Genomic DNA, 26,820 nt, shown 5'->3' with positions numbered 1-26,820 from the left:
TTTGTCTGTTGAAACATTTTCTTCTTAACTGACACAGAAACTCTGGACCATCTGTTACCAAAACAGATATTTGTATTGAGTGTCATGTGTATTTTTTGCATTAATTGTTGTTTGTGTATGTATTCATTAAAGTACAGACATGGCGGTCAAATCGATCTTCTCATTCAACTCTCTGCTAGAAAGTTCATTTCATGTTCACTTCTTGCAGATTCTCTGAACAACTGAACAAGCCTCTAGTCACTCTTCGCCAAATGTAAATCCTTAATTTTGTCTCCCTCTCCTCTTTCAGAGCTAATTCAGAACGGTCGCCTGCTGACGCTGCCCCTGGTGGCCGGGGACCTGCACTCCCTGCTGCCTGACGAAGACAGGAGGCGCCTCTACGTGGCCATGAAAGATAACCTGCTGTCTACCAGTCTGGACGACATAACGCAGAACCCGCGCAAGGTTAGAGCTGGAGGACACAGACACACATTCACGTACCATTCCAGACGAGGTACAATACAAACATACAGCATTCAAGTTGATTGTTGATGAAGGCCTGGAGATAAAAACACAATACACACATAAACACCAAGTCAAATGACAGCAGATTCAGATAACTAATGTGTCAGAGCTTTGATTAATTAATGACTATTGATTGACTAATTAGTGATGATAGGAGGAAGAGAAAAGTCACACAATCCAATTGCTTATCTTGCTTTAATTCCTAACTCTTATTTCAGAAATACACATCTTTTCGTCCTCAATTTAAAAAATTCAAGTTTTGTGAAGTTGAATTACAATATTTTTGCCTGGCTCATCTTTCCACCTAGTTCCAGCCTGGTCTCTCTATTACATCTGCAGTGTTTGATAAAACATCTCCAAAATGTGGTCTTATTTTTGGCCTCGTCACCATGTACTGTTTAGATTATCCACAAATTATTTCTACACATATCTCACATTCCTATCTCCACCACTGCCCACGTTGACTGCCGAGCAGCAGAACCCTTGTTGGCGCTGGAGAGTGACTTCTAAAGAAGAGCAGCTGGAGGTTGGATCAACTTACGAACAAAGGCAGAGACGGATCACCTGCACGCCACATTTTTGAATTATCAACAACAAAATGTGTGCGGCCTGTTAAAGAAATATTTTATTTTCTGTGGCCTATTGATTTCTTATATCAGCGAGTGCTTCTGCCTTTGTGCAATTTTCTTAATGTGTCGGATTAATCAAGTAAATTTTTTAGGTGCATATCAACATTTTAAGGGGCAGTATTTTCACATGGCATCAAATCCTGAGGCAGACCCCCTGCTCTGCTCTGACCTGTCTTGATGCAGCTGGTCAAGTTCCCGCAATACACTATATTCCTGCAATGCTACTCACCAATGGTGCAAATTACAAAACGTTTCCAACATCATTATAAGCAGTATTCACATTCAGGAGCCCCAACCAAGCAAGTAACACAGGAACATAAAATCTGGGTGCAAAGCAGTTTAAATCAATCTGATTCTTCCAATAAATGAATGATCGATGGTATTAGATATAAGTTACAGGTTTGTTACAGTACCTGGGTTCCTTCTGCAGCTTTCATTTTATACCCAGACAGACATGGTGACGAGTTCAGGTTCACGGCAAGGACAGCGACAGTGATTCCTTTTCATAACTCTGCCTTGTCGGATCAAATCAATACCCTCATCTGTCAAACAGGTAGGCACGCAGACAAACAGACAGACAGACAGACATACAGAGAGACAGACAGACAGTAAGTCAAGCTGGCCAGCCACCCACTCAGCTAGGCAGTCAGCCAACAAAAGGATAGATAGTCATAGTCAACTCATAACTCAGCTCCATGCTGGCTGTAAAGTAATATATTTGTGCATACAGTATTTATAGTCTGTTTAGACTGTTCCAGCTCGTGTGCTGTTTTTTCCCTTGTGGTGTTAAAACCACTCACAGTGCCATGTTCTCTACATTTCTGTTTATTTTCTCTGCTACTGACATCCAGAGCTTCTTGTCAGTGCAGCTTAAGATAAACGTATTCCTACTTTTTCATTTATTTCTTTATCATGTTTTACAACTAACACATACTTGTATAAATGCGCAGTCTTGCTGTCTCAATAAAACTGATTTTTGCTCAGAGAGATAGACACGTAACCAATTCCTCCAGTCCATCCCAGTTCAGGGCAGAGTGCCGAACGTGACGCTGTTGCCTTCAGACGCGCTTTTCTTTGATCAGGCCAAAAACCCTCAAGGCATTCCTTCTGTGTGAGTCTACAGCTGGCAACCCACATTACTCAAAGGGTCACCAAGGGTTTGAGTGTGTTTGTGGCTTTTTGTTGCACATTTGTCCTTTATTCATCCTCGCTACTTCTTTTGTTTCCATTTTCTTTTTTTCCTTTTCAGCTCTGGTTTTCTCTACCAAAGTAGAGAAATTAGTAATTTCTCAACATAAAATTGTCCTTGTTTTTTTTTTCTCCTGCCAGTGATTTCTATACTGCATACACTCACATTCCTGTATGTCATATAAACTGACAACCAGCACAGAGGGGCGAATTTCTATTAACCAAAGTCTTTACCTGGTGAGAATCCTTTAGTGGTGGTCCATGTTCCTGTCAGTGTGTGGTATTTTTAGATAAGGGGGAACGTGGTCTCTAATCTAATCTGATCGTCTCGGCTCCGCACAGGGCTCTACGGGAATGACTGCATCAGGGAACAATTACTGGACTTCCAGAAGAAATAGTTTCCTTCAACCATCAGTTGTCAGTATTCACTTATGAAGAGTTGGTGTCACATTTTATTGAAGCAAATTCCGACTTTTTGCAAAAAGTTTTTTTTAAAAACAGCAGCTTGAGTTTTGTCTACTTGGACCAATATCAATGCACAGATCTTATCTCTATCATTATCAATGATGATAACACTTTTGATGTGAACTAAAACATTTTTTAGTTCACAAGCATTTTTTCAATAAACTCTGCAGTTTGATATACAAAGATAAGCGAGGACGATCACTTATCAAATTGTTTCAATCTCAGTTTCCCCGCTCTGGTCTCTTAGGCAATGACAGACACACGGAAGTATTTAGATTAGTCATGTATCTGCCATTTTTATTCTCTCTCTCTTTCTATCTCTCTCTCTCTCTCTCTCTCTCTCTCTCTCTCTCTCGTTATCGTTGCCTCATCATAATAATCCCCACTGTGTGTGTTTTTATTATTAAATACTGAATATGTTCAGGTTTAAATTAATCCACTGGTGAGGTCATCCATTTTCTGATTAGATATAAGTATTATAGGTTGAACTAAGTCATTTAACACACACACACACACACACACACACACACACACACACACACACACACACACACACACACACACACAAAACCTAACCTAAACAGGCATGAAGCAAATGCGACTCGATTTTTAACAACCTATTGATTTTATTCACACACAATGATTCAGACAGTTAAAAAAAAGTGGAAAAAAACTGTCTCATGCCTTCACAAAAGACTTAAATATTACATCTCCAGATCTGCCCCCGAGCCATACGTTTGACAGGGTTCCATTGCTCGCCTCATTTCTGCATAACAGAGGTTTTTATTTATTTTTATGTCGGAACAGTGTCAATTATTTTGTTATTGGGCAGAGAGAGCCTAAATACATTATGAAGAAAATGAAATACAAAGTATATGTATATGTTATATAACTGGCCTGTGGGCTGGCTGATGATCAGAAAAAGACATGAGGCATGTATTTGAACCAAAACAAATCAGCCAATATTTTTGCTTCCTAGCCAGAGTGTTGTTCTTTTAAAATAATAGGCAAACAATCCGATTCTTTTTATAGGTCCTATAAAAACTTCCAATTGGCACAACTGGAACAGGCGTAACCACACAAATTATATTCTAAAAAACAAATGTTTCTGAATGACAACATTATTATGGTTTACATTTACAGCAATTTGAATTGCCTTGTTGTTGAAATGTGCTATACAAATAAACTTGCCTTGCCTTACCCAGAGGGCTGCTAAGAAAATGAACTGATTGTTTTGTCCAAACTGATTACACTAGTTACGTAACGGTGCACATGTAACTGTAGCTAAAGAGTGTCGTCACAGCCAAATGGTAGATTAATTTGTCATGCTGCCACCATTACTGCTGCTCTGACAGCTTGACTCATCAAAAAGACTCAGCAGTGCTGCCAGGTGGTTTTAACTTTCTCCTCCCTGAAGCTGCCTCGCCAGAGGTATTAAATCCTCCCTCTTCTCCTCCTGCCTTTTTTGATCTAGATTAGTCATGTTTTGCTGACTCTCGCTGCCTCGCTGCCATGTCAAGCATCTGCCAATGCCAAAAGTCTTTTATCTGTGATGTAGAGTCAGTAATAAAAACAGTATTTAAATCTCTTTCTCTCCCTTTCTGCTTTCTTTATCTCTCTTGCTCTTTGTAGCTGTACTGGCCAGCCAGTCCAGACCGTGTCCAAGAGTGTCTCATGGCTGGGAAAGATCCAGAGGTGAGAAAACACATTATTATATTATATTACATAAGCAAGGCAACTGTAACTACTGTACTGTTTAAAAGTCACAGAAAATTAATCCACACAGAATTCTATACAGATATAGATCAGCGGCTCACACGTCAGGTAATTTCAAGTTTAACAACGTTTCTTCATTGTGTGCTGCAATGTCATGCTGTCACACCAGAAACGGTCTGAAGAGTTCTGCAGCAATGAAGTTTCATTATGGATTACAATCTAGAGCGGAACTAAAGTTTAATCTGATTAATTTTGGAACACTAAACATACAAGAGAGCTCTGATGCTGGTGAGCATATCAAGACAACAAAATGACACGTACAGGACAAAATGAAAAAATGACTTTGACAGGGAACTAAAGAAAATCAAACAAACATATCTTACTTTCAATTTCCATGTAGCCAGGGATATTCATATCTTTTATGGATAAAAACTTGGGTTAACAGTGTGGGTTAAAGTTAAACTTGTTTTATTCACACACACAACAGATCCTAACAAGAAACATCCAGTTCATGTTTTTGATGATATTATTTCAATACATCTCAACATGGCTACCTATTAATCTCAACCTATTAATACAAAATAACCACTACCTTATATGTAATAAAACAATATCACAAAATACTTTACATTCTCCATTATTCCTCACACTGTGGTCCCTTCGTGTGTGTCTCTCTGTCCAGTTGGAGTGTGCTAACTTCCTGCGAGTTCTGCAGCCGTTTAATCAGACTCACCTGTACGTTTGTGGCACTGGAGCCTTCAACCCCCGATGTGCTTTCATAGCTACCAGCATCTTCCTACAGGTATTATTATTGCAAGCACACATACACACACAAATAATCCTTAACCAGTTAGAAGTGTGAAATCCAACAGAGTGATATGTCTTTTCTCCAGCTGATTGCATCACATTCATTTCAGGAGTCGCATTCCCCTGATAATCTTTCATTTATATCATATCAATAATGTAAACTCATAAACTTAATATTTTTTGATTAGATCAAGTAGTTCATGAAAAATAAATTAAATTTTAGAAGGCTACAACAGTTATTTCAGTGTGTCAGATACATATTTAATCTGCATTTTTTTGTAAATATACAGTATATCAGATTGGACTTGATATCAGCATATATTAAATATTAAAGTACTCAGTCTGGATCAGGGCCCAAAAAAATTGATTGAGACATGCCTAGTTTTTATGTCATCCACTGCACCTTCCAATTAGTGCAAGGTTTTCCAGTAGATTTTACGTAGATAACGACATGTAACTTGTGTTTTCTGCCCATCACATTCAAACAGCTGTAGCCCCTTAGTTAGCTAGCCTGCAAGCTAATGTCAAGCCTTTTCTGAACATACACAATGGTTTGCAAAATAAATGAATAAATAACATGAAAAAAAAAAAAGTTGCCACTTTTTTTGATAATGAAGCAATGCCTCTCCTGCCACCCACCGTCCTGTGTGTGTGCACTGACTCCTAGTCCCCACCCCTATGTGCAGGCCTATCAGCAGCTGAAATACATGTGTGGTGTCTGCCCCTATGCCCATATATCTACCAGGGTTCACACTGTGCCATCTGTCCATAATATATACAATGTACCTTTTGTCATTGGGACTGCACTCTTGGGGCCACCGGGCACTGTAGATTTTTTAGTTGACATGTTTATGTCAATTATAATGTGAATGTAAATCTTCTTTATTCCACACTGACCCATCGTATCGAACATGTCTCATGATTTAGACACATGTGGGTTATCATTGTGTCAGGAATAGGTTAATAAAATTCCCTGTTGTGTGTGTGTGTGTGTGTGTGTGTGTGTGTGTGTGTGTGTGTGTGTTTGGGGTGGGGGTGGGCATTCCTGTAGTCGTATTTGGGTGTGCGTGCGTGAATGTGTGTCAGAGAACAGCTAATACCATGAAAGGGTGTGTGAGATCAGAGAGGTTCAGACGTGGTGCTTAGAGGAGCTGGTGGTGCTGACTAGTTTAAGACTGGACTTCACACATTTTTAAATCCCACCACTTAGCACGATTACCCTCTATTAGTCACTTGCTCTGTGCGTGTGTGTGGAAGGCTAATTCAGCTGGCCGAAAAAGTCGTTCTACCTATTTGTTAGGATGAATTAAATTATTTATAAATCAAAGAATGAATTAAAGAGTCACAGCCTGTTTGTCTGCCCAAACAACTTGTTTTCTCCTGTCTGTCTTCTTCTGTCTAGCTGATATTCTCTCTCTCTGACCTTTGGCTCTGTTTTCTTTGCCAGTCAGAGCACCAGACTCTCTCCTACAGCCAGACAGAGTGTGGGAAAGGGAAATGTCCCTACGATCCGTTTCAGAAAACAGCCTCTGATGTCGTTGGTAAGTTTTTTCCGAAACCACAACTCAAATAAACTACGAATTATAAGTCATCATAGCAACAACTATAGCTTGTCTGTGAGGTTTTAGGCTTGTGTGGAAGACCAGTTTTACCTGAGACAAATGAATCAAACAACTGTTGTTGCAGTACCGCAAGACACCCTCTGAAGAAAGATCAGCACACTACTTACATTACATTACAGTCATTTAGCAGGCACTTTTATCCAAAGCAACTTACAATTCAATATCTATCTACACACTGTAGGCACAGCTACAGGAGCAATTTTTGGGGTTAAGTGTCTCGCTCAAGTGGCATGAGAGGAGTGGAGCAGGAGCCAGGGATCGAATCTTTGACCCTCCGATTGAAAAGCAGCCCTGCTCTCCACTTAGCCACAGCTTACATTGTTAATATTATGATTCGTTTGAGGAATTAGATTTTTTCCCTCACAACACCACCTCAACATAATGTCTACATTTCTTTCTCAATATGGGTGGTTTGCAGGAGTAAAACAAACTTACACTGTGTCTACACAGGAGACGTAGTGTGAGCAGAATGTCAGCAGAGCAGCAGCTTCAGTGCTCCATCTGTGTCTACACAGGATGCGTTCAGGCTCAGTATTGAGTGTAGGAGTTTTGGCAGTGCTCAGAGCCCAACACACAATCACTGGAAATGTGTAAATTAGTTACAGTATGTCTACGATAGGAGTATCATGAGTTTTCTTCTTAAGTATTTAGTTGTGTAACGGACCACTGTTGATCCGTGATCGGTACGGATCCCCCCTCACGGTTCGGCCTGCATGTGAACCGCAGATTAATTACACAGTTTAACGTTAACCATCACAGTGTGAAATAAAGTTTTACTGACGATTGTTATCCGCCAATATTCAGTAAAATATGTGATCAGAACATCCGCATTTATGCTTTTCTAGTCGCCGATCTCTGATAATGTTACATTGTAAACAACCAATCACTGTTTAAATTGACACGAGGAGAACAAAGGTCTGTTCAGTTACATTGTGATGCGTTCAAGTTCTGTTCAGTGAAAATGAGGATTGGGCGAAGGTAAATTGTGACGTGATCATGATGTGTTCACATGTAATCTCGTAAAAAATGTAGTGTTGGTGACAAACTTGAATAAATCCAGTTGTTTGAAGGAGATGTGTTCACAACAACATAAATAGAATTATAACCTGTTTAAAATACTGCTAAGCAGCTTATTAAAACTACTAATGACACGATTTGTTTAAGTCCATAAATATACAATCTTTTATTTCCTTATTATTTGAATTGTGTGTTTTTATGAAGGAAAAAAACACATAATCAAACAACAAAGGGATCTGTATCTGCCAATATGGATCATCAATGATCAGCAATTAGTATCGGCTGCAAAAAAAACATGTGCAGGGATCTCTAAAAGTTATATTTGCTCCTTTTTTTTCTTTTGTTCTGATCCGATCTGTGATCCAATCTGTAACTCTGATTTTATGATACGATCCGAACCGAACCTTGAGTTTTATGATCTGTTGCACCTTTAGAAGTAATATGAAGAGATGCTACTCATTAAATATCTTGCAACACTTCCAGCATAAAAAGACCCAGATGGGACTTGAATCCATAATCCCTTGTTTAGAGGCCAGTGGCATATCCATCAGGCCACTGGGGCTGCACAGCATAGATTCTGACCAGTTGTACTCAGGAACAGTGAGTTATCCTGCAAAGCAACAATGAGCGTAGCACAAACGTTGGCTTTAGTCAACAATGGCCCTTGGGGTCACCATGGCAGTGGCAAAGGTGACACAACATTAAAGAGATGAAACTAAAAGTGATGTCTTCAGAGTCGGCTTGGGCTTGAGACTACAAATTCTTTACAGAAGGCCTGAGCAGCAAACTTCATGGCACGGAGGAGAGGGATCTGACAAAAAGATTGTATGAACCATTGTGAGAATATGTTGGAATAAACCTAAACTTCAGACAGACAACCTTTCTGTCTTACCTCAAAATGCCTAAAGCTTTCGTTATCCTGTGCAGATGGAGAGCTGTATGCTGGGATCACCTCAGACTTCATGAGCCGTGACTCCGCCTTCTTCCGTAGTCTCGGCAGCCGTCACGTCATTCGCAGCGAGCAGTACGACTCCACCTGGCTGCAGGGTGAGTGCAAAGAAAGGTCAAAGAGAACCAAAAGAGGAGTAAAAAACTCCTTACTTCTGAAAACTGAGCTGTTACAATCCTGGTTGGAGGCCTCAACAGAAGTCTGCTTATGTACAGTCTTTTCGTACTACAAGACTCCTGAGATGGTTGGTCCCAAGTATTCTCAGAAATCAGCAAATATTGTAATTTATCATCCAAAAAACACCAAATAAAATGACCTTTTATTTAGTTTGTGTGTTTCCCAGGATTTGTATTGACTGCCTTCTTTGTCATGTGTGAGTCATGGTGTGCCACATGAAACATTTGCCACACCTGCTAACAGCTAACATGTTAACAGTCTTTGAATTATTCATCAAACAGCTACTCCTTTAATGCATATCTGTTCTTTTTCTACATCCATTTCTCAAGTGAAGTGTTCTCTTTGGTATCAAGTCATTTAACAATTTAACTTTTTTAATATACTGAATATTCTGGACTAAACTGAATGTCTTTTGCTCTGAATAAACATCTCTAAAACCATCTCCTGCACGCCCGGTCGGTGTTTTATCAGGCCAGTCTGTTAACGTCTGCTGCTGACAACAACAAGATACATGTTGACTCTCTCTGCTGTTTGTAAACTCAGTTGTACCTGTCTCTCTCTCTCTCCAGATGCCCAGTTTGTGCGGGTAGCGCCGCTGTCTGAAACTGATAACCCCGAAGATGATAAAGTCTATGTGTTTTTCACTGAGCGCGCTCAAGAGGCAGAAGGAGCTGCTGGGAAGGTGCTCTACTCCAGAGTGGCACGTGTGTGCAAGGTATGAAGTGTGTTTGTTGGAGACAGATAGAGGCCAGGTTTGTGTGTTTGTTTGTTCATATCAGAAACTGTCTGCATGTAGTTTATGTAAACATGCGTTTGCCTGAACAAGTAAAGGATGTACGTGCTGTTCAGTGCGTGTGTCTGTGCCTGCTGAGATGTGTGTTTACGTAAAAAATTATTGGATGTTCCTGCCAGCTTGTATAGATGCGCTTTTTGAAGTCTGTGTATAGGGGACTGTTTATGTTTGTCGCTATCACTGTGTCTTCACTGTGTCTTCTGCTCCACTGTGATACACTGTGAATGTTTGTACTGTTTGCCTTTTAATGTAGATATGTGTAAATATGCATGACCACGTTTGTGTGTTTGTATTCATATTTTTTCCTGCCTATGTGCGCATGTATGTGCTATAGAAAATGTTTCCAACATCAATCAGTAGTCACATTTTGCAACAATTAATCAGTTAATCAATTGACAGAAAATAAATTAGCAACTATTTGGATAATCAATTAATCGTTTAATTCCTTTTTTAAGCAACATTGACAAATATGAGTATGTGTAAATTAGTTACAGTATGTCTGCAACGGGAGATTCATGAGTTTTCTTTGGATATAATATAAAGTATTGCTACAGATTCTCCAATGTATTACATTATAGTTAGTTTGAGTTGTATGCTGTTGGCCGAACAAAAAAAAGATCTATTTGAAGATATAACCCTGGGCTCTAGGAAATTATGATGTTCATCTTTCCCTTTTTTCTAATGTTTTACAAACTAAATGACAATAATAATCAATAATTTGAGGAGATAATAGGCAGTTTAATCAACAATGAAAATGATCACCCTCTCACAATTTACTGCAGAATTTAATGTATGTAAAAGCATGTTTTGGAATTCCTAGCAATTTATTTGACAGGCCATCTCAGTTGTGAGATACTATAAAATAAATGTAATTGTAGGTCATAATCATTGAAAATTATACTTTAGTATTTTTATAATTTGCTTTATATTCATTAATGTTTATTTAGATCCTCATTAGCTTCCACCAGGTGACTAGTCATCCTGGTTTTCACATAGAATATTCTTAGAAATATAAAATAAACCAGTGGCATCTATGTTTTTGCCTTCTTTGAATTTGAAGTAGATTGTGTTTGAGGATGAGAAAGAATGACTGATGATTGACCAAAAGTAGACAGAAAGTAGAAATTGTTTCATTAAATTACTCTTTTTATTTGGGTGTGTAGAACGACATCGGAGGCCAGAGGAGTTTAGTCCACAAGTGGAGTACCTTCCAGAAGGCCCGTATGGTGTGTTCAGTCCCCGGACCGGATGGCCTACAGACACACTTTGACCAGCTGCGTGAGTGCACACAAGCATCAAATGACAAACACATTACATGCACAGTAAAACTAATCAAACTGGTCTCAACCACTGGTCATATATATAGCTGGAGCTCTGGCATTGAATGTGCAGATACTTGCGTGTGTTTTAGAGTGTGATTTGCAAAAAGTTCTTGCTCAAATATTTTGAAATGACAAGGGAGAGTTTGCTGACTAAAGAACTTTAGTCTGAAGTTCTGAACCACAGCTTCAGAGTGAGTGTGTGTCTATGTGGCTCCACTGTTACCACGGTGATCAAGAGCCCTGTGGCTCACCTTGGGTTCGTCTTCGTGCCGCAGACTTGGTTACCACGGAAACTGGCCTCAACATTCAGTTGCTGTGGGTTTATTCATTTTCAAGGATTTGCACCAGTGTACTCCGGTTGGCTCTGTCTGTGTGTGTCTGTGTGTCTGTCTTTAGGAGCAGGTCTATGTAGGCATGAGTTTTTCAGATGTATTTTGAGCAAATTAGGATGTGAGCCTCCTTTCACACTCTGTCTAAACTCATAGCTGCAGATGTCCACAGCTCTGATTTTCAGTGGTGACACAAAACTATTAATGTAAAGGCAATCACCTGCCTTCAGAGTTGTGTAGCATTTGGAAGGCCATGCACACCCACAGAGGCGTCTTTAGATGCTGAGTGCTGGGAATTCACTCGATTAAATTCCGGTACGAATAAAAATGACCTCTTTTTATCACCCAAGACAGGTCGTGAACCCACATTTTATTTCACATCATTACCCACATTTGATTTCACATCATTTCCTATGGGTGGATCACTTCTTTAATCCATTCAGAGTAATTGGTTAAAACACAGTTAGCAGAGGATGGTTTCAATCCATCAACCTTTATGACCCCAGCACGCTTCCACTGCGCCACTTTGCTGTCTTTCACCCCAAGTGGGATTCAAACCCACAATGCCTGGCTTTTGAGGTCAGACAACAAAGACAGTCCACAATTTATGGGCCCAGCACACTACCGCTGCACCACTCTAGATCTAATCCAAGACTGTGGCATTGGAATGCATTAAACTGCTTTAAATCACCCCAGATGGGACTTGAACCCACAATCCCTGGCTTAGGAGGCCAGTGCCTTATCCATTAGGTCACTGGGGCTCCAATTGTGGTGTTTGAGAGTCCCTGTTTGCATCACGGACATGCATGTTGTTCCTAACATGTGGACTGAATATACAATGAATTATATTCCGCTCCGCTACTCTGCTTTTCATCACCCAATATGGGACTCACACTTCTTTGTATGCACTGAAAGTATGGGGAACATGAGACCAAGACATTGATGTCGCGAAGCAAAAACTATGCTCTAGTGCTCAAAAGCAAATTCATTGATGTAAAGTACAATGTGCTATGGTGCTCAGGCATAAGTTGTTGTCACAAAGCAAAAACAATGCTATGGTGCACAGAAGTCTTTGAGTGCAGCACTGACTGCTGTTCCCGACATCTGCAGTGTAGGCTGACATACAATGAATGACTTGTTGAAACTATTATCATTTTAGCAAGCAAAATTCTCATCTTAACATCACAACACTAGGGAGTCATCATCAGGATGACACATATTTCAGATCACTCTGTTGACCCATTCAGATTGAAAACAATTGATGGTTTAATCCATGTCACTGTGTCAGCAAGAATGCAGTGGACTTGACTGAAATTGCATTAGCAGAGGATGGTTTCGATCCATCGACCTCTGGGTTATGGGCACAGCACGCTTCCGCTTCCGCTGCGCCACTCTACTGTCTTTTACCCCAAGTGGGATTCGAACCCACGATGCCTGGCTTTCGAGGTCAGACAACAAAGACAATCAAAGACGAAACTATTGTCATTTTAGCGATCAAAATTCCCCTCTTAAGTCCCCATTACTAGGCCACTAAGGAGTCATGAACAAGAAGACTGATATTTCAGATGAGTCTGTGGATCACTTTGTTAAACCTTTCCGAGTGACTACAATTGATGGTTTAATCCATGTCACTGTGTCAGCTAGAATGCAGTGGACTTGACGGAAATTGCATTAGCAGAGGATGGTTTCGATCCATTGACCTCTGGGTTATGGGCCCAGCACGCTTCCGCTGCGCCACTCTGCTGTCTTTTACTCCAAGTGGGATTCGAACCCACGATGCCTGGCTTTCGAGGTCAGACAACAATGACAGTCCACAGTGGTCAATAAACAGCTTTGAGCAGACATGTCAAAGCAAAGAACTGAAAATATGGGCAAAATTAGACAAATGCATTTATGTTTTGTTGCAACAACACTATAGTTCTCAGAAGTTTTCGGCTTATGGGCCCAGCAGGCTTCCGCTGCACCAATCTGTAATAATATTCTATATTTAAGCCAAGACTGTGTCAGTTGGAATGCAGTGGAAAAGACGTTAAAACACAGTTAGCAGAGGATGGTTTCGATCCATCGACCTCTGGGTTATGGGCCCAGCACGCTTCCGCTGCGCCACTCTGCTGTCTTTCATCCCAAATGGGATTCGAACCCTCGATGCCTGGCTTTCAAGGTCAGACAACAAAGACAATCAAAGACGAAACTATTGTCATTTTAGCGATCAAAATTCCCCTCTTAAGACCCCATTACTAGGCCACTAAGGAGTCATGATCAAGAAGACTGATATTTCAGATGAGTCCGTGGATCACTCCGTTAAACCTTTCCGAGTGACTACAATTGTTGGTTTAATCCATGTCACTGTGTCAGTTGTTCGAGGTCAGACAACAAAGACAGTCCACAGTGGGCAATAAACAGCTTTGAGCAAAAATTTAAAAGCTCTGAGCCCAGCACATTACCACTGCAGATGTAATCCAAGACTGTGTCATTTGAATGCATTAAACGGCTTTAAATCACCCCAGATGGGACTTGAACCCACAATCCCTGGCTTAGGAGGCCAGTGCCTTATCCATTAGGCCACTGGGGCTCCGATTGTGGTGTTTGAGAGTCCCTGTTTGCATCACGGACATGCATGTTGTTCCTACCATGTGGACTGAATATACAATGAATTATATTCCGCTCCGCTACTCTGCTTTTCATCACCCAATATGGGACTCACACTTCTTTGTATGCACTGAAAGTATGGGGAACATGAGACCAAGACATTGATGTCGCGAAGCAAAAACTATGCTCTAGTGCTCAAAAGCAAATTCATTGATGTAAAGTACAATGTGCTATGGTGCTCAGGCATAAGTTGTTGTCACAAAGCAAAAACAATGCTATGGTGCACAGAAGTCTTTGAGTGCAGCACTGACTGCTGTTCCCGACATCTGCAGTGTAGGCTGACATACAATGAATGACTTGTTGAAACTATTATCATTTTAGCAAGCAAAATTCTCATCTTAACATCACAACACTAGGGAGTCATCATCAGGATGACACATATTTCAGATCACTCTGTTGACCCATTCAGATTGAAAACAATTGATGGTTTAATCCATGTCACTGTGTCAGCAAGAATGCAGTGGACTTGACGGAAATTGCATTAGCAGAGGATGGTTTCGATCCATCGACCTCTGGGTTATGGGCACAGCACGCTTCCGCTGCGCCCCTCTACTGTCTTTTACCCCAAGTGGGATTCGAACCCACGATGCCTGGCTTTCGAGGTCAGACAACAAAGACAATCAAAGACGAAACTATTGTCATTTTAGCGATCAAAATTCCCCTCTTAAGTCCCCATTACTAGGCCACTAAGGAGTCATGAACAAGAAGACTGATATTTCAGATGAGTCTGTGGATCACTTTGTTAAACCTTTCCGAGTGACTACAATTGATGGTTTAATCCATGTCACTGTGTCAGCTAGAATGCAGTGGACTTGACGGAAATTGCATTAGCAGAGGATGGTTTCGATCCATTGACCTCTGGGTTATGGGCCCAGCACGCTTCCACTGCGCCACTCTGCTGTCTTTTTCTCCAAGTGGGATTCGAACCCACGACGCCTGGCTTTCGAGGTCAGACAACAATGACAGTCCACAGTGGTCAATAAACAGCTTTGAGCAGACATGTCAAAGCAAAGAACTGAAAATATGGGCAAAATTAGACAAATGCATTTATGTTTTGTTGCAACAACACTATAGTTCTCAGAAGTTTTCGGCTTATGGGCCCAGCAGGCTTCCGCTGCACCAATCTGTAATAATATTCTATATTTAAGCCAAGACTGTGTCAGTTGGAATGCAGTGGAAAAGACGTTAAAACACAGTTAGCAGAGGATGGTTTCGATCCATCGACCTCTGGGTTATGGGCCCAGCACGCTTCCGCTGCGCCACTCTGCTGTCTTTCATCCCAAATGGGATTCGAACCCTCGATGCCTGGCTTTCAAGGTCAGACAACAAAGACAATCAAAGACGAAACTATTGTCATTTTAGCGATCAAAATTCCCCTCTTAAGACCCCATTACTAGGCCACTAAGGAGTCATGATCAAGAAGACTGATATTTCAGATGAGTCCGTGGATCACTCCGTTAAACCTTTCCGAGTGACTACAATTGTTGGTTTAATCCATGTCACTGTGTCAGTTGTTCGAGGTCAGACAACAAAGACAGTCCACAGTGGGCAATAAACAGCTTTGAGCAAAAATTTAAAAGCTCTGAGCCCAGCACATTACCACTGCAGATGTAATCCAAGACTGTGTCATTTGAATGCATTAAACGGCTTTAAATCACCCCAGATGGGACTTGAACCCACAATCCCTGGCTTAGGAGGCCAGTGCCTTATCCATTAGGCCACTGGGGCTCCGATTGTGGTGTTTGAGAGTCCCTGTTTGCATCACGGACATGCATGTTGTTCCTACCATGTGGACTGAATATACAATGAATTATATTCCGCTCCGCTACTCTGCTTTTCATCACCCAATATGGGACTCACACTTCTTTGTATGCACTGAAAGTATGGGGAACATGAGACCAAGACATTGATGTCGCGAAGCAAAAACTATGCTCTAGTGCTCAAAAGCAAATTCATTGATGTAAAGTACAATGTGCTATGGTGCTCAGGCATAAGTTGTTGTCACAAAGCAAAAACAATGCTATGGTGCACAGAAGTCTTTGAGTGCAGCACTGACTGCTGTTCCCGACATCTGCAGTGTAGGCTGACATACAATGAATGACTTGTTGAAACTATTATCATTTTAGCAAGCAAAATTCTCATCTTAACATCACAACACTAGGGAGTCATCATCAGGATGACACATATTTCAGATCACTCTGTTGACCCATTCAGATTGAAAACAATTGATGGTTTAATCCATGTCACTGTGTCAGCAAGAATGCAGTGGACTTGACGGAAATTGCATTAGCAGAGGATGGTTTCGATCCATCGACCTCTGGGTTATGGGCACAGCACGCTTCCGCTGCGCCCCTCTACTGTCTTTTACCCCAAGTGGGATTCGAACCCACGATGCCTGGCTTTCGAGGTCAGACAACAAAGACAATCAAAGACGAAACTATTGTCATTTTAGCGATCAAAATTCCCCTCTTAAGTCCCCATTACTAGGCCACTAAGGAGTCATGAACAAGAAGACTGATATTTCAGATGAGTCTGTGGATCACTTTGTTAAACCTTTCCGAGTGACTACAATTGATGGTTTAATCCATGTCACTGTGTCAGCTAGAATGCAGTGGACTTGACGGAAATTGCATTAGCAGAGGATGGTTTCGATCCATTGACCTCTGGGTTATGGGCCCAGCACGCTTCCACTGCGCCACTCTGCTGTCTTTTTCTCCAAGTGGGATTCGAACCCACGACGCCTGGCTTTCGAGGTCAGACAACAATGACAGTCCACAGTGGTCAATAAACAGCTTTGAGCAGACATGTCAAAGCAAAGAACTGAAAATATGGGCAAAATTAGACAAATGCATTTATGTTTTGTTGCAACAACACTATAGTTCTCAGAAGTTTTCGGCTTATGGGCCCAGCAGGCTTCCGCTGCACCAATCTGTAATAATATTCTATATTTAAGCCAAGACTGTGTCAGTTGGAATGCAGTGGAAAAGACGTTAAAACACAGTTAGCAGAGGATGGTTTCGATCCATCGACCTCTGGGTTATGGGCCCAGCACGCTTCCGCTGCGCCACTCTGCTGTCTTTCATCCCAAATGGGATTCGAACCCTCGATGCCTGGCTTTCAAGGTCAGACAACAAAGACAATCAAAGACGAAACTATTGTCATTTTAGCGATCAAAATTCCCCTCTTAAGACCCCATTACTAGGCCACTAAGGAGTCATGATCAAGAAGACTGATATTTCAGATGAGTCCGTGGATCACTCCGTTAAACCTTTCCGAGTGACTACAATTGTTGGTTTAATCCATGTCACTGTGTCAGTTGTTCGAGGTCAGACAACAAAGACAGTCCACAGTGGGCAATAAACAGCTTTGAGCAAAAATTTAAAAGCTCTGAGCCCAGCACATTACCACTGCAGATGTAATCCAAGACTGTGTCATTTGAATGCATTAAACGGCTTTAAATCACCCCAGACGGGACTTGAACCCACAATCCCTGGCTTAGGAGGCCAGTGCCTTATCCATTAGGCCACTGGGGCTCCGATTGTGGTGTTTGAGAGTCCCTGTTTGCATCACGGACATGCATGTTGTTCCTACCATGTGGACTGAATATACAATGAATTATATTCCGCTCCGCTACTCTGCTTTTCATCACCCAATATGGGACTCACACTTCTTTGTATGCACTGAAAGTATGGGGAACATGAGACCAAGACATTGATGTCGCGAAGCAAAAACTATGCTCTAGTGCTCAAAAGCAAATTCATTGATGTAAAGTACAATGTGCTATGGTGCTCAGGCATAAGTTGTTGTCACAAAGCAAAAACAATGCTATGGTGCACAGAAGTCTTTGAGTGCAGCACTGACTGCTGTTCCCGACATCTGCAGTGTAGGCTGACATACAATGAATGACTTGTTGAAACTATTATCATTTTAGCAAGCAAAATTCTCATCTTAACATCACAACACTAGGGAGTCATCATCAGGATGACACATATTTCAGATCACTCTGTTGACCCATTCAGATTGAAAACAATTGATGGTTTAATCCATGTCACTGTGTCAGCAAGAATGCAGTGGACTTGACGGAAATTGCATTAGCAGAGGATGGTTTCGATCCATCGACCTCTGGGTTATGGGCACAGCACGCTTCCGCTGCGCCCCTCTACTGTCTTTTACCCCAAGTGGGATTCGAACCCACGATGCCTGGCTTTCGAGGTCAGACAACAAAGACAATCAAAGACGAAACTATTGTCATTTTAGCGATCAAAATTCCCCTCTTAAGTCCCCATTACTAGGCCACTAAGGAGTCATGAACAAGAAGACTGATATTTCAGATGAGTCTGTGGATCACTTTGTTAAACCTTTCCGAGTGACTACAATTGATGGTTTAATCCATGTCACTGTGTCAGCTAGAATGCAGTGGACTTGACGGAAATTGCATTAGCAGAGGATGGTTTCGATCCATCGACCTCTGGGTTATGGGCCCAGCACGCTTCCACTGCGCCACTCTGCTGTCTTTTACTCCAAGTGGGATTCGAACCCACGACGCCTGGCTTTCGAGGTCAGACAACAATGACAGTCCACAGTGGTCAATAAACAGCTTTGAGCAGACATGTCAAAGCAAAGAACTGAAAATATGGGCAAAATTAGACAAATGCATTTATGTTTTGTTGCAACAACACTATAGTTCTCAGAAGTTTTCGGCTTATGGGCCCAGCAGGCTTCCGCTGCACCAATCTGTAATAATATTCTATATTTAAGCCAAGACTGTGTCAGTTGGAATGCAGTGGAAAAGACGTTAAAACACAGTTAGCAGAGGATGGTTTCGATCCATCGACCTCTGGGTTATGGGCCCAGCACGCTTCCGCTGCGCCACTCTGCTGTCTTTCATCCCAAATGGGATTCGAACCCTCGATGCCTGGCTTTCAAGGTCAGACAACAAAGACAATCAAAGACGAAACTATTGTCATTTTAGCGATCAAAATTCCCCTCTTAAGACCCCATTACTAGGCCACTAAGGAGTCATGATCAAGAAGACTGATATTTCAGATGAGTCCGTGGATCACTCCGTTAAACCTTTCCGAGTGACTACAATTGTTGGTTTAATCCATGTCACTGTGTCAGTTGTTCGAGGTCAGACAACAAAGACAGTCCACAGTGGGCAATAAACAGCTTTGAGCAAAAATTTAAAAGCTCTGAGCCCAGCACATTACCACTGCGGATGTAATCCAAGACTGTGTCATTTGAATGCATTAAACGGCTTTAAATCACCCCAGACGGGACTTGAACCCACAATCCCTGGCTTAGGAGGCCAGTGCCTTATCCATTAGGCCACTGGGGCTCCGGTTGTGGTGTTTGAGAGTCCCTGTTTGCATCACGGACATGCATGTTGTTCCTACCATGTGGACTGAATATACAATGAATTATATTCCGCTCCGCTACTCTGCTTTTCATCACCCAATATGGGACTCACACTTCTTTGTATGCACTGAAAGTATGGGGAACATGAGACCAAGACATTGATGTCGCGAAGCAAAAACTATGCTCTAGTGCTCAAAAGCAAATTCATTGATGTAAAGTACAATGTGCTATGGTGCTCAGGCATAAGTTGTTGTCACAAAGCAAAAACAATGCTATGGTGCACAGAAGTCTTTGAGTGCAGCACTGACTGCTGTTCCCGACATCTGCAGTGTAGGCTGACATACAATGAATGACTTGTTGAAACTATTATCATTTTAGCAAGCAAAATTCTCATCTTAACATCACAACACTAGGGAGTCATCATCAGGATGACACATATTTCAGATCACTCTGTTGACCCATTCAGATTGAAAACAATTGATGGTTTAATCCATGTCACTGTGTCAGCAAGAATGCAGTGGACTTGACGGAAATTGCATTAGCAGAGGATGGTTTCGATCCATCGACCTCTGGGTTATGGGCACAGCACGCTTCCGCTGCGCCCCTCTACTGTCTTTTACCCCAAGTGGGATTCGAACCCACGATGCCTGGCTTTCAAGGTCAGACAACAAAGACAATCAAAGACGAAACTATTGTCATTTTAGCGATCAAAATTCCCCTCTTAAGTCCCCATTACTAGGCCACTAAGGAGTCATGAACAAGAAGACTGATATTTCAGATGAGTCTGTGGATCACTTTGTTAAACCTTTCCGAGTGACTACAATTGATGGTTTAATCCATGTCACTGTGTCAGCTAGAATGCAGTGGACTTGACGGAAATTGCATTAGCAGAGGATGGTTTCGATCCATCGACCTCTTGGTTATGGGCCCAGCACGCTTCCACTGCGCCACTCTGCTGTCTTTTACTCCAAGTGGGATTCGAACCCACGACGCCTGGCTTTCGAGGTCAGACAACAATGACAGTCCACAGTGGTCAATAAACAGCTTTGAGCAGACATGTCAAAGCAAAGAACTGAAAATATGGGCAAAATTAGACAAATGCATTTATGTTTTGTTGCAACAACACTATAGTTCTCAGAAGTTTTCGGCTTATGGGCCCAGCAGGCTTCCGCTGCACCAATCTGTAATAATATTCTATATTTAAGCCAAGACTGTGTCAGTTGGAATGCAGTGGAAAAGACGTTAAAACACAGTTAGCAGAGGATGGTTTCGATCCATCGACTTCTGGGTTATGGGCCCAGCACTCTTCCGCTGCGCCACTCTGCTGTCTTTCATCCCAAATGGGATTCGAACCCTCGATGCCTGGCTTTCAAGGTCAGACAACAAAGACAATCAAAGACGAAACTATTGTCATTTTAGCGATCAAAATTCCCCTCTTAAGACCCCATTACTAGGCCACTAAGGAGTCATGATCAAGAAGACTGATATTTCAGATGAGTCCGTGGATCACTCCGTTAAACCTTTCCGAGTGACTACAATTGTTGGTTTAATCCATGTCACTGTGTCAGTTGTTCGAGGTCAGACAACAAAGACAGTCCACAGTGGGCAATAAACAGCTTTGAGCAAAGATTTTAAAGCTCTGAGCCCAGCACATTACCACTGCAGATGTAATCCAAGACTGTGTCATTTGAATGCATTAAACGGCTTTAAATCACCCCAGACGGGACTTGAACCCACAATCCCTGGCTTAGGAGGCCAGGCCAGGCATTATCCATTAGGCCACTGGGGCTCCGGTTGTGGTATTTGAGAGTCCCTGTTTGCATCACGGACATGCATGTTGTTCCTAACATGTGGACTGAATATACAATGAATTATATTCCGCTCCGCTACTCTGCTTTTCATCACCCAATATGGGACTCACACTTCTTTGTATGCACTGAAAGTATGGGGAACATGAGACCAAGACATTGATGTCGCGAAGCAAAAACTATGCTCTAGTGCTCAAAAGCAAATTCATTGATGTAAAGTACAATGTGCTATGGTGCTCAGGCATAAGTTGTTGTCACAAAGCAAAAACAATGCTATGGTGCACAGAAGTCTTTGAGTGCAGCACTGACTGCTGTTCCCGACATCTGCAGTGTAGGCTGACATACAATGAATGACTTGTTGAAACTATTATCATTTTAGCAAGCAAAATTCTCATCTTAACATCACAACACTAGGGAGTCATCATCAGGATGACACATATTTCAGATCACTCTGTTGACCCATTCAGATTGAAAACAATTGATGGTTTAATCCATGTCACTGTGTCAGCAAGAATGCAGTGGACTTGACGGAAATTGCATTAGCAGAGGATGGTTTCGATCCATCGACCTCTGGGTTATGGGCACAGCACGCTTCCGCTGCGCCCCTCTACTGTCTTTTACCCCAAGTGGGATTCGAACCCACGATGCCTGGCTTTCGAGGTCAGACAACAAAGACAATCAAAGACGAAACTATTGTCATTTTAGCGATCAAAATTCCCCTCTTAAGTCCCCATTACTAGGCCACTAAGGAGTCATGAACAAGAAGACTGATATTTCAGATGAGTCTGTGGATCACTTTGTTAAACCTTTCCGAGTGACTACAATTGATGGTTTAATCCATGTCACTGTGTCAGCTAGAATGCAGTGGACTTGACGGAAATTGCATTAGCAGAGGATGGTTTCGATCCATCGACCTCTGGGTTATGGGCCCAGAACGCTTCCACTGCGCCACTCTGCTGTCTTTTACTCCAAGTGGGATTCGAACCCACGACGCCTGGCTTTCGAGGTCAGACAACAATGACAGTCCACAGTGGTCAATAAACAGCTTTGAGCAGACATGTCAAAGCAAAGAACTGAAAATATGGGCAAAATTAGACAAATGCATTTATGTTTTGTTGCAACAACACTATAGTTCTCAGAAGTTTTCGGCTTATGGGCCCAGCAGGCTTCCGCTGCACCAATCTGTAATAATATTCTATATTTAAGCCAAGACTGTGTCAGTTGGAATGCAGTGGAAAAGACGTTAAAACACAGTTAGCAGAGGATGGTTTCGATCCATCGACCTCTGGGTTATGGGCCCAGCACGCTTCCGCTGCGCCACTCTGCTGTCTTTCATCCCAAATGGGATTCGAACCCTCGATGCCTGGCTTTCAAGGTCAGACAACAAAGACAATCAAAGACGAAACTATTGTCATTTTAGCGATCAAAATTCCCCTCTTAAGACCCCATTACTAGGCCACTAAGGAGTCATGATCAAGAAGACTGATATTTCAGATGAGTCCGTGGATCACTCCGTTAAACCTTGACTACAATTGTTGGTTTAATCCATGTCACTGTGTCAGTTGTTCGAGGTCAGACAACAAAGACAGTCCACAGTGGGCAATAAACAGCTTTGAGCAAAAATTTAAAATTTCTGAGCCCAGCACATTACCACTGCAGATCTAATCCAAGACTGTGTCATTTGAATGCATTAAACGGCTTTAAACCACCCCAGACGGGACTTGAACCCACAATCCCTGGCTTAGGAGGCCAGTGCCTTATCCATTAGGCCACTGGGGCTCCGGTTGTGGTGTTTGAGAGTCCCTGTTTGCATCACGGACATGCATGTTGTTCCTACCATGTGGACTGAATATACAATGAATTATATTCCGCTCCGCTACTCTGCTTTTCATCACCCAATATGGGACTCACACTTCTTTGTATGCACTGAAAGTATGGGGAACATGAGACCAAGACATTGATGTCGCGAAGCAAAAACTATGCTCTAGTGCTCAAAAGCAAATTCATTGATGTAAAGTACAATGTGCTATGGTGCTCAGGCATAAGTTGTTGTCACAAAGCAAAAACAATGCTATGGTGCACAGAAGTCTTTGAGTGCAGCACTGACTGCTGTTCCCGACATCTGCAGTGTAGGCTGACATACAATGAATGACTTGTTGAAACTATTATCATTTTAGCAAGCAAAATTCTCATCTTAACATCACAACACTAGGGAGTCATCATCAGGATGACACATATTTCAGATCACTCTGTTGACCCATTCAGATTGAAAACAATTGATGGTTTAATCCATGTCACTGTGTCAGCAAGAATGCAGTGGACTTGACGGAAATTGCATTAGCAGAGGATGGTTTCGATCCATCGACCTCTGGGTTATGGGCACAGCACGCTTCCGCTGCGCCCCTCTACTGTCTTTTACCCCAAGTGGGATTCGAACCCACGATGCCTGGCTTTCGAGGTCAGACAACAAAGACAATCAAAGACGAAACTATTGTCATTTTAGCGATCAAAATTCCCCTCTTAAGTCCCCATTACTAGGCCACTAAGGAGTCATGAACAAGAAGACTGATATTTCAGATGAGTCTGTGGATCACTTTGTTAAACCTTTCCGAGTGACTACAATTGATGGTTTAATCCATGTCACCGTGTCAGCTAGAATGCAGTGGACTTGACGGAAATTGCATTAGCAGAGGATGGTTTCGATCCATCGACCTCTGGGTTATGGGCCCAGCACGCTTCCGCTGCGCCACTCTGCTGTCTTTTACCCCAAGTGGGATTCGAACCCACGATGCCTGGCTTTCGAGGTCAGACAACAATGACAGTCCACAGTGGTCAATAAACAGCTTTGAGCAGACATGTCAAAGCAAAGCACTGAAAATATGGGCAAAATTAGACAAATGCATTTATGTTTTGTTGCAACAACACTATAGTTCTCAGAAGTTTTCGGCTTATGGGCCCAGCAGGCTTCCGCTGCACCAATCTGTAATAATATTCTATATTTAAGCCAAGACTGTGTCAGTTGGAATGCAGTGGAAAAGACGTTAAAACACAGTTAGCAGAGGATGGTTTCGATCCATCGACCTCTGGGTTATGGGCCCAGCACGCTTCCGCTGCGCCACTCTGCTGTCTTTCATCCCAAATGGGATTCGAACCCTCGATGCCTGGCTTTCGAGGTCAGACAACAAAGACAATCAAAGACGAAACTATTGTCATTTTAGCGATCAAAATTCCCCTCTTAAGACCCCATTACTAGGCCACTAAGGAGTCATGATCAAGAAGACTGATATTTCAGATGAGTCTGTGGATCACTCCGTTAAACCTTTCCGAGTGACTACAATTGTTGGTTTAATCCATGTCACTGTGTCAGTTGTTCGAGGTCAGACAACAAAGACAGTCCACAGTGGGCAATAAACAGCTTTGAGCAAAAATTTAAAAGCTCTGAGCCCAGCACATTACCACTGCGGATGTAATCCAAGACTGTGTCATTTGAATGCATTAAACGGCTTTAAATCACCCCAGACGGGACTTGAACCCACAATCCCTGGCTTAGGAGGCCAGTGCCTTATCCATTAGGCCACTGGGGCTCCGGTTGTGGTGTTTGAGAGTCCCTGTTTGCATCACGGACATGCATGTTGTTCCTACCATGTGGACTGAATATACAATGAATTATATTCCGCTCCGCTACTCTGCTTTTCATCACCCAATATGGGACTCACACTTCTTTGTATGCACTGAAAGTATGGGGAACATGAGACCAAGACATTGATGTCGCGAAGCAAAAACTATGCTCTAGTGCTCAAAAGCAAATTCATTGATGTAAAGTACAATGTGCTATGGTGCTCAGGCATAAGTTGTTGTCACAAAGCAAAAACAATGCTATGGTGCACAGAAGTCTTTGAGTGCAGCACTGACTGCTGTTCCCGACATCTGCAGTGTAGGCTGACATACAATGAATGACTTGTTGAAACTATTATCATTTTAGCAAGCAAAATTCTCATCTTAACATCACAACACTAGGGAGTCATCATCAGGATGACACATATTTCAGATCACTCTGTTGACCCATTCAGATTGAAAACAATTGATGGTTTAATCCATGTCACTGTGTCAGCAAGAATGCAGTGGACTTGACGGAAATTGCATTAGCAGAGGATGGTTTCGATCCATCGACCTCTGGGTTATGGGCACAGCACGCTTCCGCTGCGCCCCTCTACTGTCTTTTACCCCAAGTGGGATTCGAACCCACGATGCCTGGCTTTCGAGGTCAGACAACAAAGACAATCAAAGACGAAACTATTGTCATTTTAGCGATCAAAATTCCCCTCTTAAGTCCCCATTACTAGGCCACTAAGGAGTCATGAACAAGAAGACTGATATTTCAGATGAGTCTGTGGATCACTTTGTTAAACCTTTCCGAGTGACTACAATTGATGGTTTAATCCATGTCACTGTGTCAGCTAGAATGCAGTGGACTTGACGGAAATTGCATTAGCAGAGGATGGTTTCGATCCATCGACCTCTGGGTTATGGGCCCAGCACGCTTCCGCTGCGCCACTCTGCTGTCTTTTACCCCAAGTGGGATTCGAACCCACGATGCCTGGCTTTCGAGGTCAGACAACAATGACAGTCCACAGTGGTCAATAAACAGCTTTGAGCAGACATGTCAAAGCAAAGCACTGAAAATATGGGCAAAATTAGACAAATGCATTTATGTTTTGTTGCAACAACACTATAGTTCTCAGAAGTTTTCGGCTTATGGGCCCAGCAGGCTTCCGCTGCACCAATCTGTAATAATATTCTATATTTAAGCCAAGACTGTGTCAGTTGGAATGCAGTGGAAAAGACGTTAAAACACAGTTAGCAGAGGATGGTTTCGATCCATCGACCTCTGGGTTATGGGCCCAGCACGCTTCCGCTGCGCCACTCTGCTGTCTTTCATCCCAAATGGGATTCGAACCCTCGATGCCTGGCTTTCGAGGTCAGACAACAAAGACAATCAAAGACGAAACTATTGTCATTTTAGCGATCAAAATTCCCCTCTTAAGACCCCATTACTAGGCCACTAAGGAGTCATGATCAAGAAGACTGATATTTCAGATGAGTCTGTGGATCACTCCGTTAAACCTTTCCGAGTGACTACAATTGTTGGTTTAATCCATGTCACTGTGTCAGTTGTTCGAGGTCAGACAACAAAGACAGTCCACAGTGGGCAATAAACAGCTTTGAGCAAAAATTTAAAAGCTCTGAGCCCAGCACATTACCACTGCGGATGTAATCCAAGACTGTGTCATTTGAATGCATTAAACGGCTTTAAATCACCCCAGACGGGACTTGAACCCACAATCCCTGGCTTAGGAGGCCAGTGCCTTATCCATTAGGCCACTGGGGCTCCGGTTGTGGTGTTTGAGAGTCCCTGTTTGCATCACGGACATGCATGTTGTTCCTACCATGTGGACTGAATATACAATGAATTATATTCCGCTCCGC

The 26,820-nt window shown here is 42.2% G+C and overlaps 1 protein-coding gene and 19 non-coding genes across 21 annotated transcripts in view; 1 reads left to right on the top strand and 19 right to left on the bottom strand.

Moving 5' to 3' along the window:
• sema3h (sema domain, immunoglobulin domain (Ig), short basic domain, secreted, (semaphorin) 3H) overlaps window positions 1-26,820 on the top strand; it is a 94,233-nt gene that overhangs the window by 17,587 nt on the left and 49,826 nt on the right. For both annotated transcript variants that reach the window (XM_068733013.1, XM_068733012.1), the window contains exons 2-8: window positions 290-444; window positions 4,419-4,481; window positions 5,185-5,304; window positions 6,757-6,850; window positions 8,876-8,995; window positions 9,644-9,789; window positions 11,031-11,145. In XM_068733013.1, the coding sequence (XP_068589114.1) occupies window positions 290-444; window positions 4,419-4,481; window positions 5,185-5,304; window positions 6,757-6,850; window positions 8,876-8,995; window positions 9,644-9,789; window positions 11,031-11,145 (813 nt within the window). The remainder of the gene's footprint in view (window positions 1-289; window positions 445-4,418; window positions 4,482-5,184; window positions 5,305-6,756; window positions 6,851-8,875; window positions 8,996-9,643; window positions 9,790-11,030; window positions 11,146-26,820) is intronic.
• trnar-ccu (transfer RNA arginine (anticodon CCU)) lies at window positions 12,207-12,279 on the bottom strand. Its single transcript has one exon. It is a non-coding gene; the product is annotated as a tRNA-Arg (tRNA).
• Window positions 13,560-13,631, bottom strand: trnam-cau (transfer RNA methionine (anticodon CAU)). Its single transcript has one exon. It is a non-coding gene; the product is annotated as a tRNA-Met (tRNA).
• trnar-ccu (transfer RNA arginine (anticodon CCU)) lies at window positions 14,018-14,090 on the bottom strand. The gene has a single exon. It is a non-coding gene; the product is annotated as a tRNA-Arg (tRNA).
• On the bottom strand, window positions 15,365-15,436 carry trnam-cau (transfer RNA methionine (anticodon CAU)). The gene has a single exon. It is a non-coding gene; the product is annotated as a tRNA-Met (tRNA).
• trnar-ccu (transfer RNA arginine (anticodon CCU)) lies at window positions 15,823-15,895 on the bottom strand. Its single transcript has one exon. It is a non-coding gene; the product is annotated as a tRNA-Arg (tRNA).
• Window positions 17,170-17,241, bottom strand: trnam-cau (transfer RNA methionine (anticodon CAU)). Its single transcript has one exon. It is a non-coding gene; the product is annotated as a tRNA-Met (tRNA).
• On the bottom strand, window positions 17,628-17,700 carry trnar-ccu (transfer RNA arginine (anticodon CCU)). The gene has a single exon. It is a non-coding gene; the product is annotated as a tRNA-Arg (tRNA).
• Window positions 18,606-18,677, bottom strand: trnam-cau (transfer RNA methionine (anticodon CAU)). The gene has a single exon. It is a non-coding gene; the product is annotated as a tRNA-Met (tRNA).
• Window positions 18,975-19,046, bottom strand: trnam-cau (transfer RNA methionine (anticodon CAU)). Its single transcript has one exon. It is a non-coding gene; the product is annotated as a tRNA-Met (tRNA).
• Window positions 19,433-19,505, bottom strand: trnar-ccu (transfer RNA arginine (anticodon CCU)). The gene has a single exon. It is a non-coding gene; the product is annotated as a tRNA-Arg (tRNA).
• Window positions 22,220-22,291, bottom strand: trnam-cau (transfer RNA methionine (anticodon CAU)). Its single transcript has one exon. It is a non-coding gene; the product is annotated as a tRNA-Met (tRNA).
• trnam-cau (transfer RNA methionine (anticodon CAU)) lies at window positions 22,589-22,660 on the bottom strand. The gene has a single exon. It is a non-coding gene; the product is annotated as a tRNA-Met (tRNA).
• trnar-ccu (transfer RNA arginine (anticodon CCU)) lies at window positions 23,040-23,112 on the bottom strand. The gene has a single exon. It is a non-coding gene; the product is annotated as a tRNA-Arg (tRNA).
• Window positions 24,018-24,089, bottom strand: trnam-cau (transfer RNA methionine (anticodon CAU)). Its single transcript has one exon. It is a non-coding gene; the product is annotated as a tRNA-Met (tRNA).
• Window positions 24,387-24,458, bottom strand: trnam-cau (transfer RNA methionine (anticodon CAU)). The gene has a single exon. It is a non-coding gene; the product is annotated as a tRNA-Met (tRNA).
• On the bottom strand, window positions 24,845-24,917 carry trnar-ccu (transfer RNA arginine (anticodon CCU)). The gene has a single exon. It is a non-coding gene; the product is annotated as a tRNA-Arg (tRNA).
• Window positions 25,823-25,894, bottom strand: trnam-cau (transfer RNA methionine (anticodon CAU)). The gene has a single exon. It is a non-coding gene; the product is annotated as a tRNA-Met (tRNA).
• Window positions 26,192-26,263, bottom strand: trnam-cau (transfer RNA methionine (anticodon CAU)). Its single transcript has one exon. It is a non-coding gene; the product is annotated as a tRNA-Met (tRNA).
• Window positions 26,650-26,722, bottom strand: trnar-ccu (transfer RNA arginine (anticodon CCU)). Its single transcript has one exon. It is a non-coding gene; the product is annotated as a tRNA-Arg (tRNA).

The sequence above is a fragment of the Cebidichthys violaceus genome, unplaced genomic scaffold, assembly GCF_023349555.1.
Source record: "Cebidichthys violaceus isolate CVI_PGR_0920_01 unplaced genomic scaffold, fCebVio1.0.p SCAF_6, whole genome shotgun sequence".
In the NCBI taxonomy this organism is placed as follows: domain Eukaryota; kingdom Metazoa; phylum Chordata; class Actinopteri; order Perciformes; family Stichaeidae; genus Cebidichthys; species Cebidichthys violaceus.
Note: the sequence above shows the minus strand (reverse complement) of the source record. Positions and strands in the feature narration are given on the sequence as shown.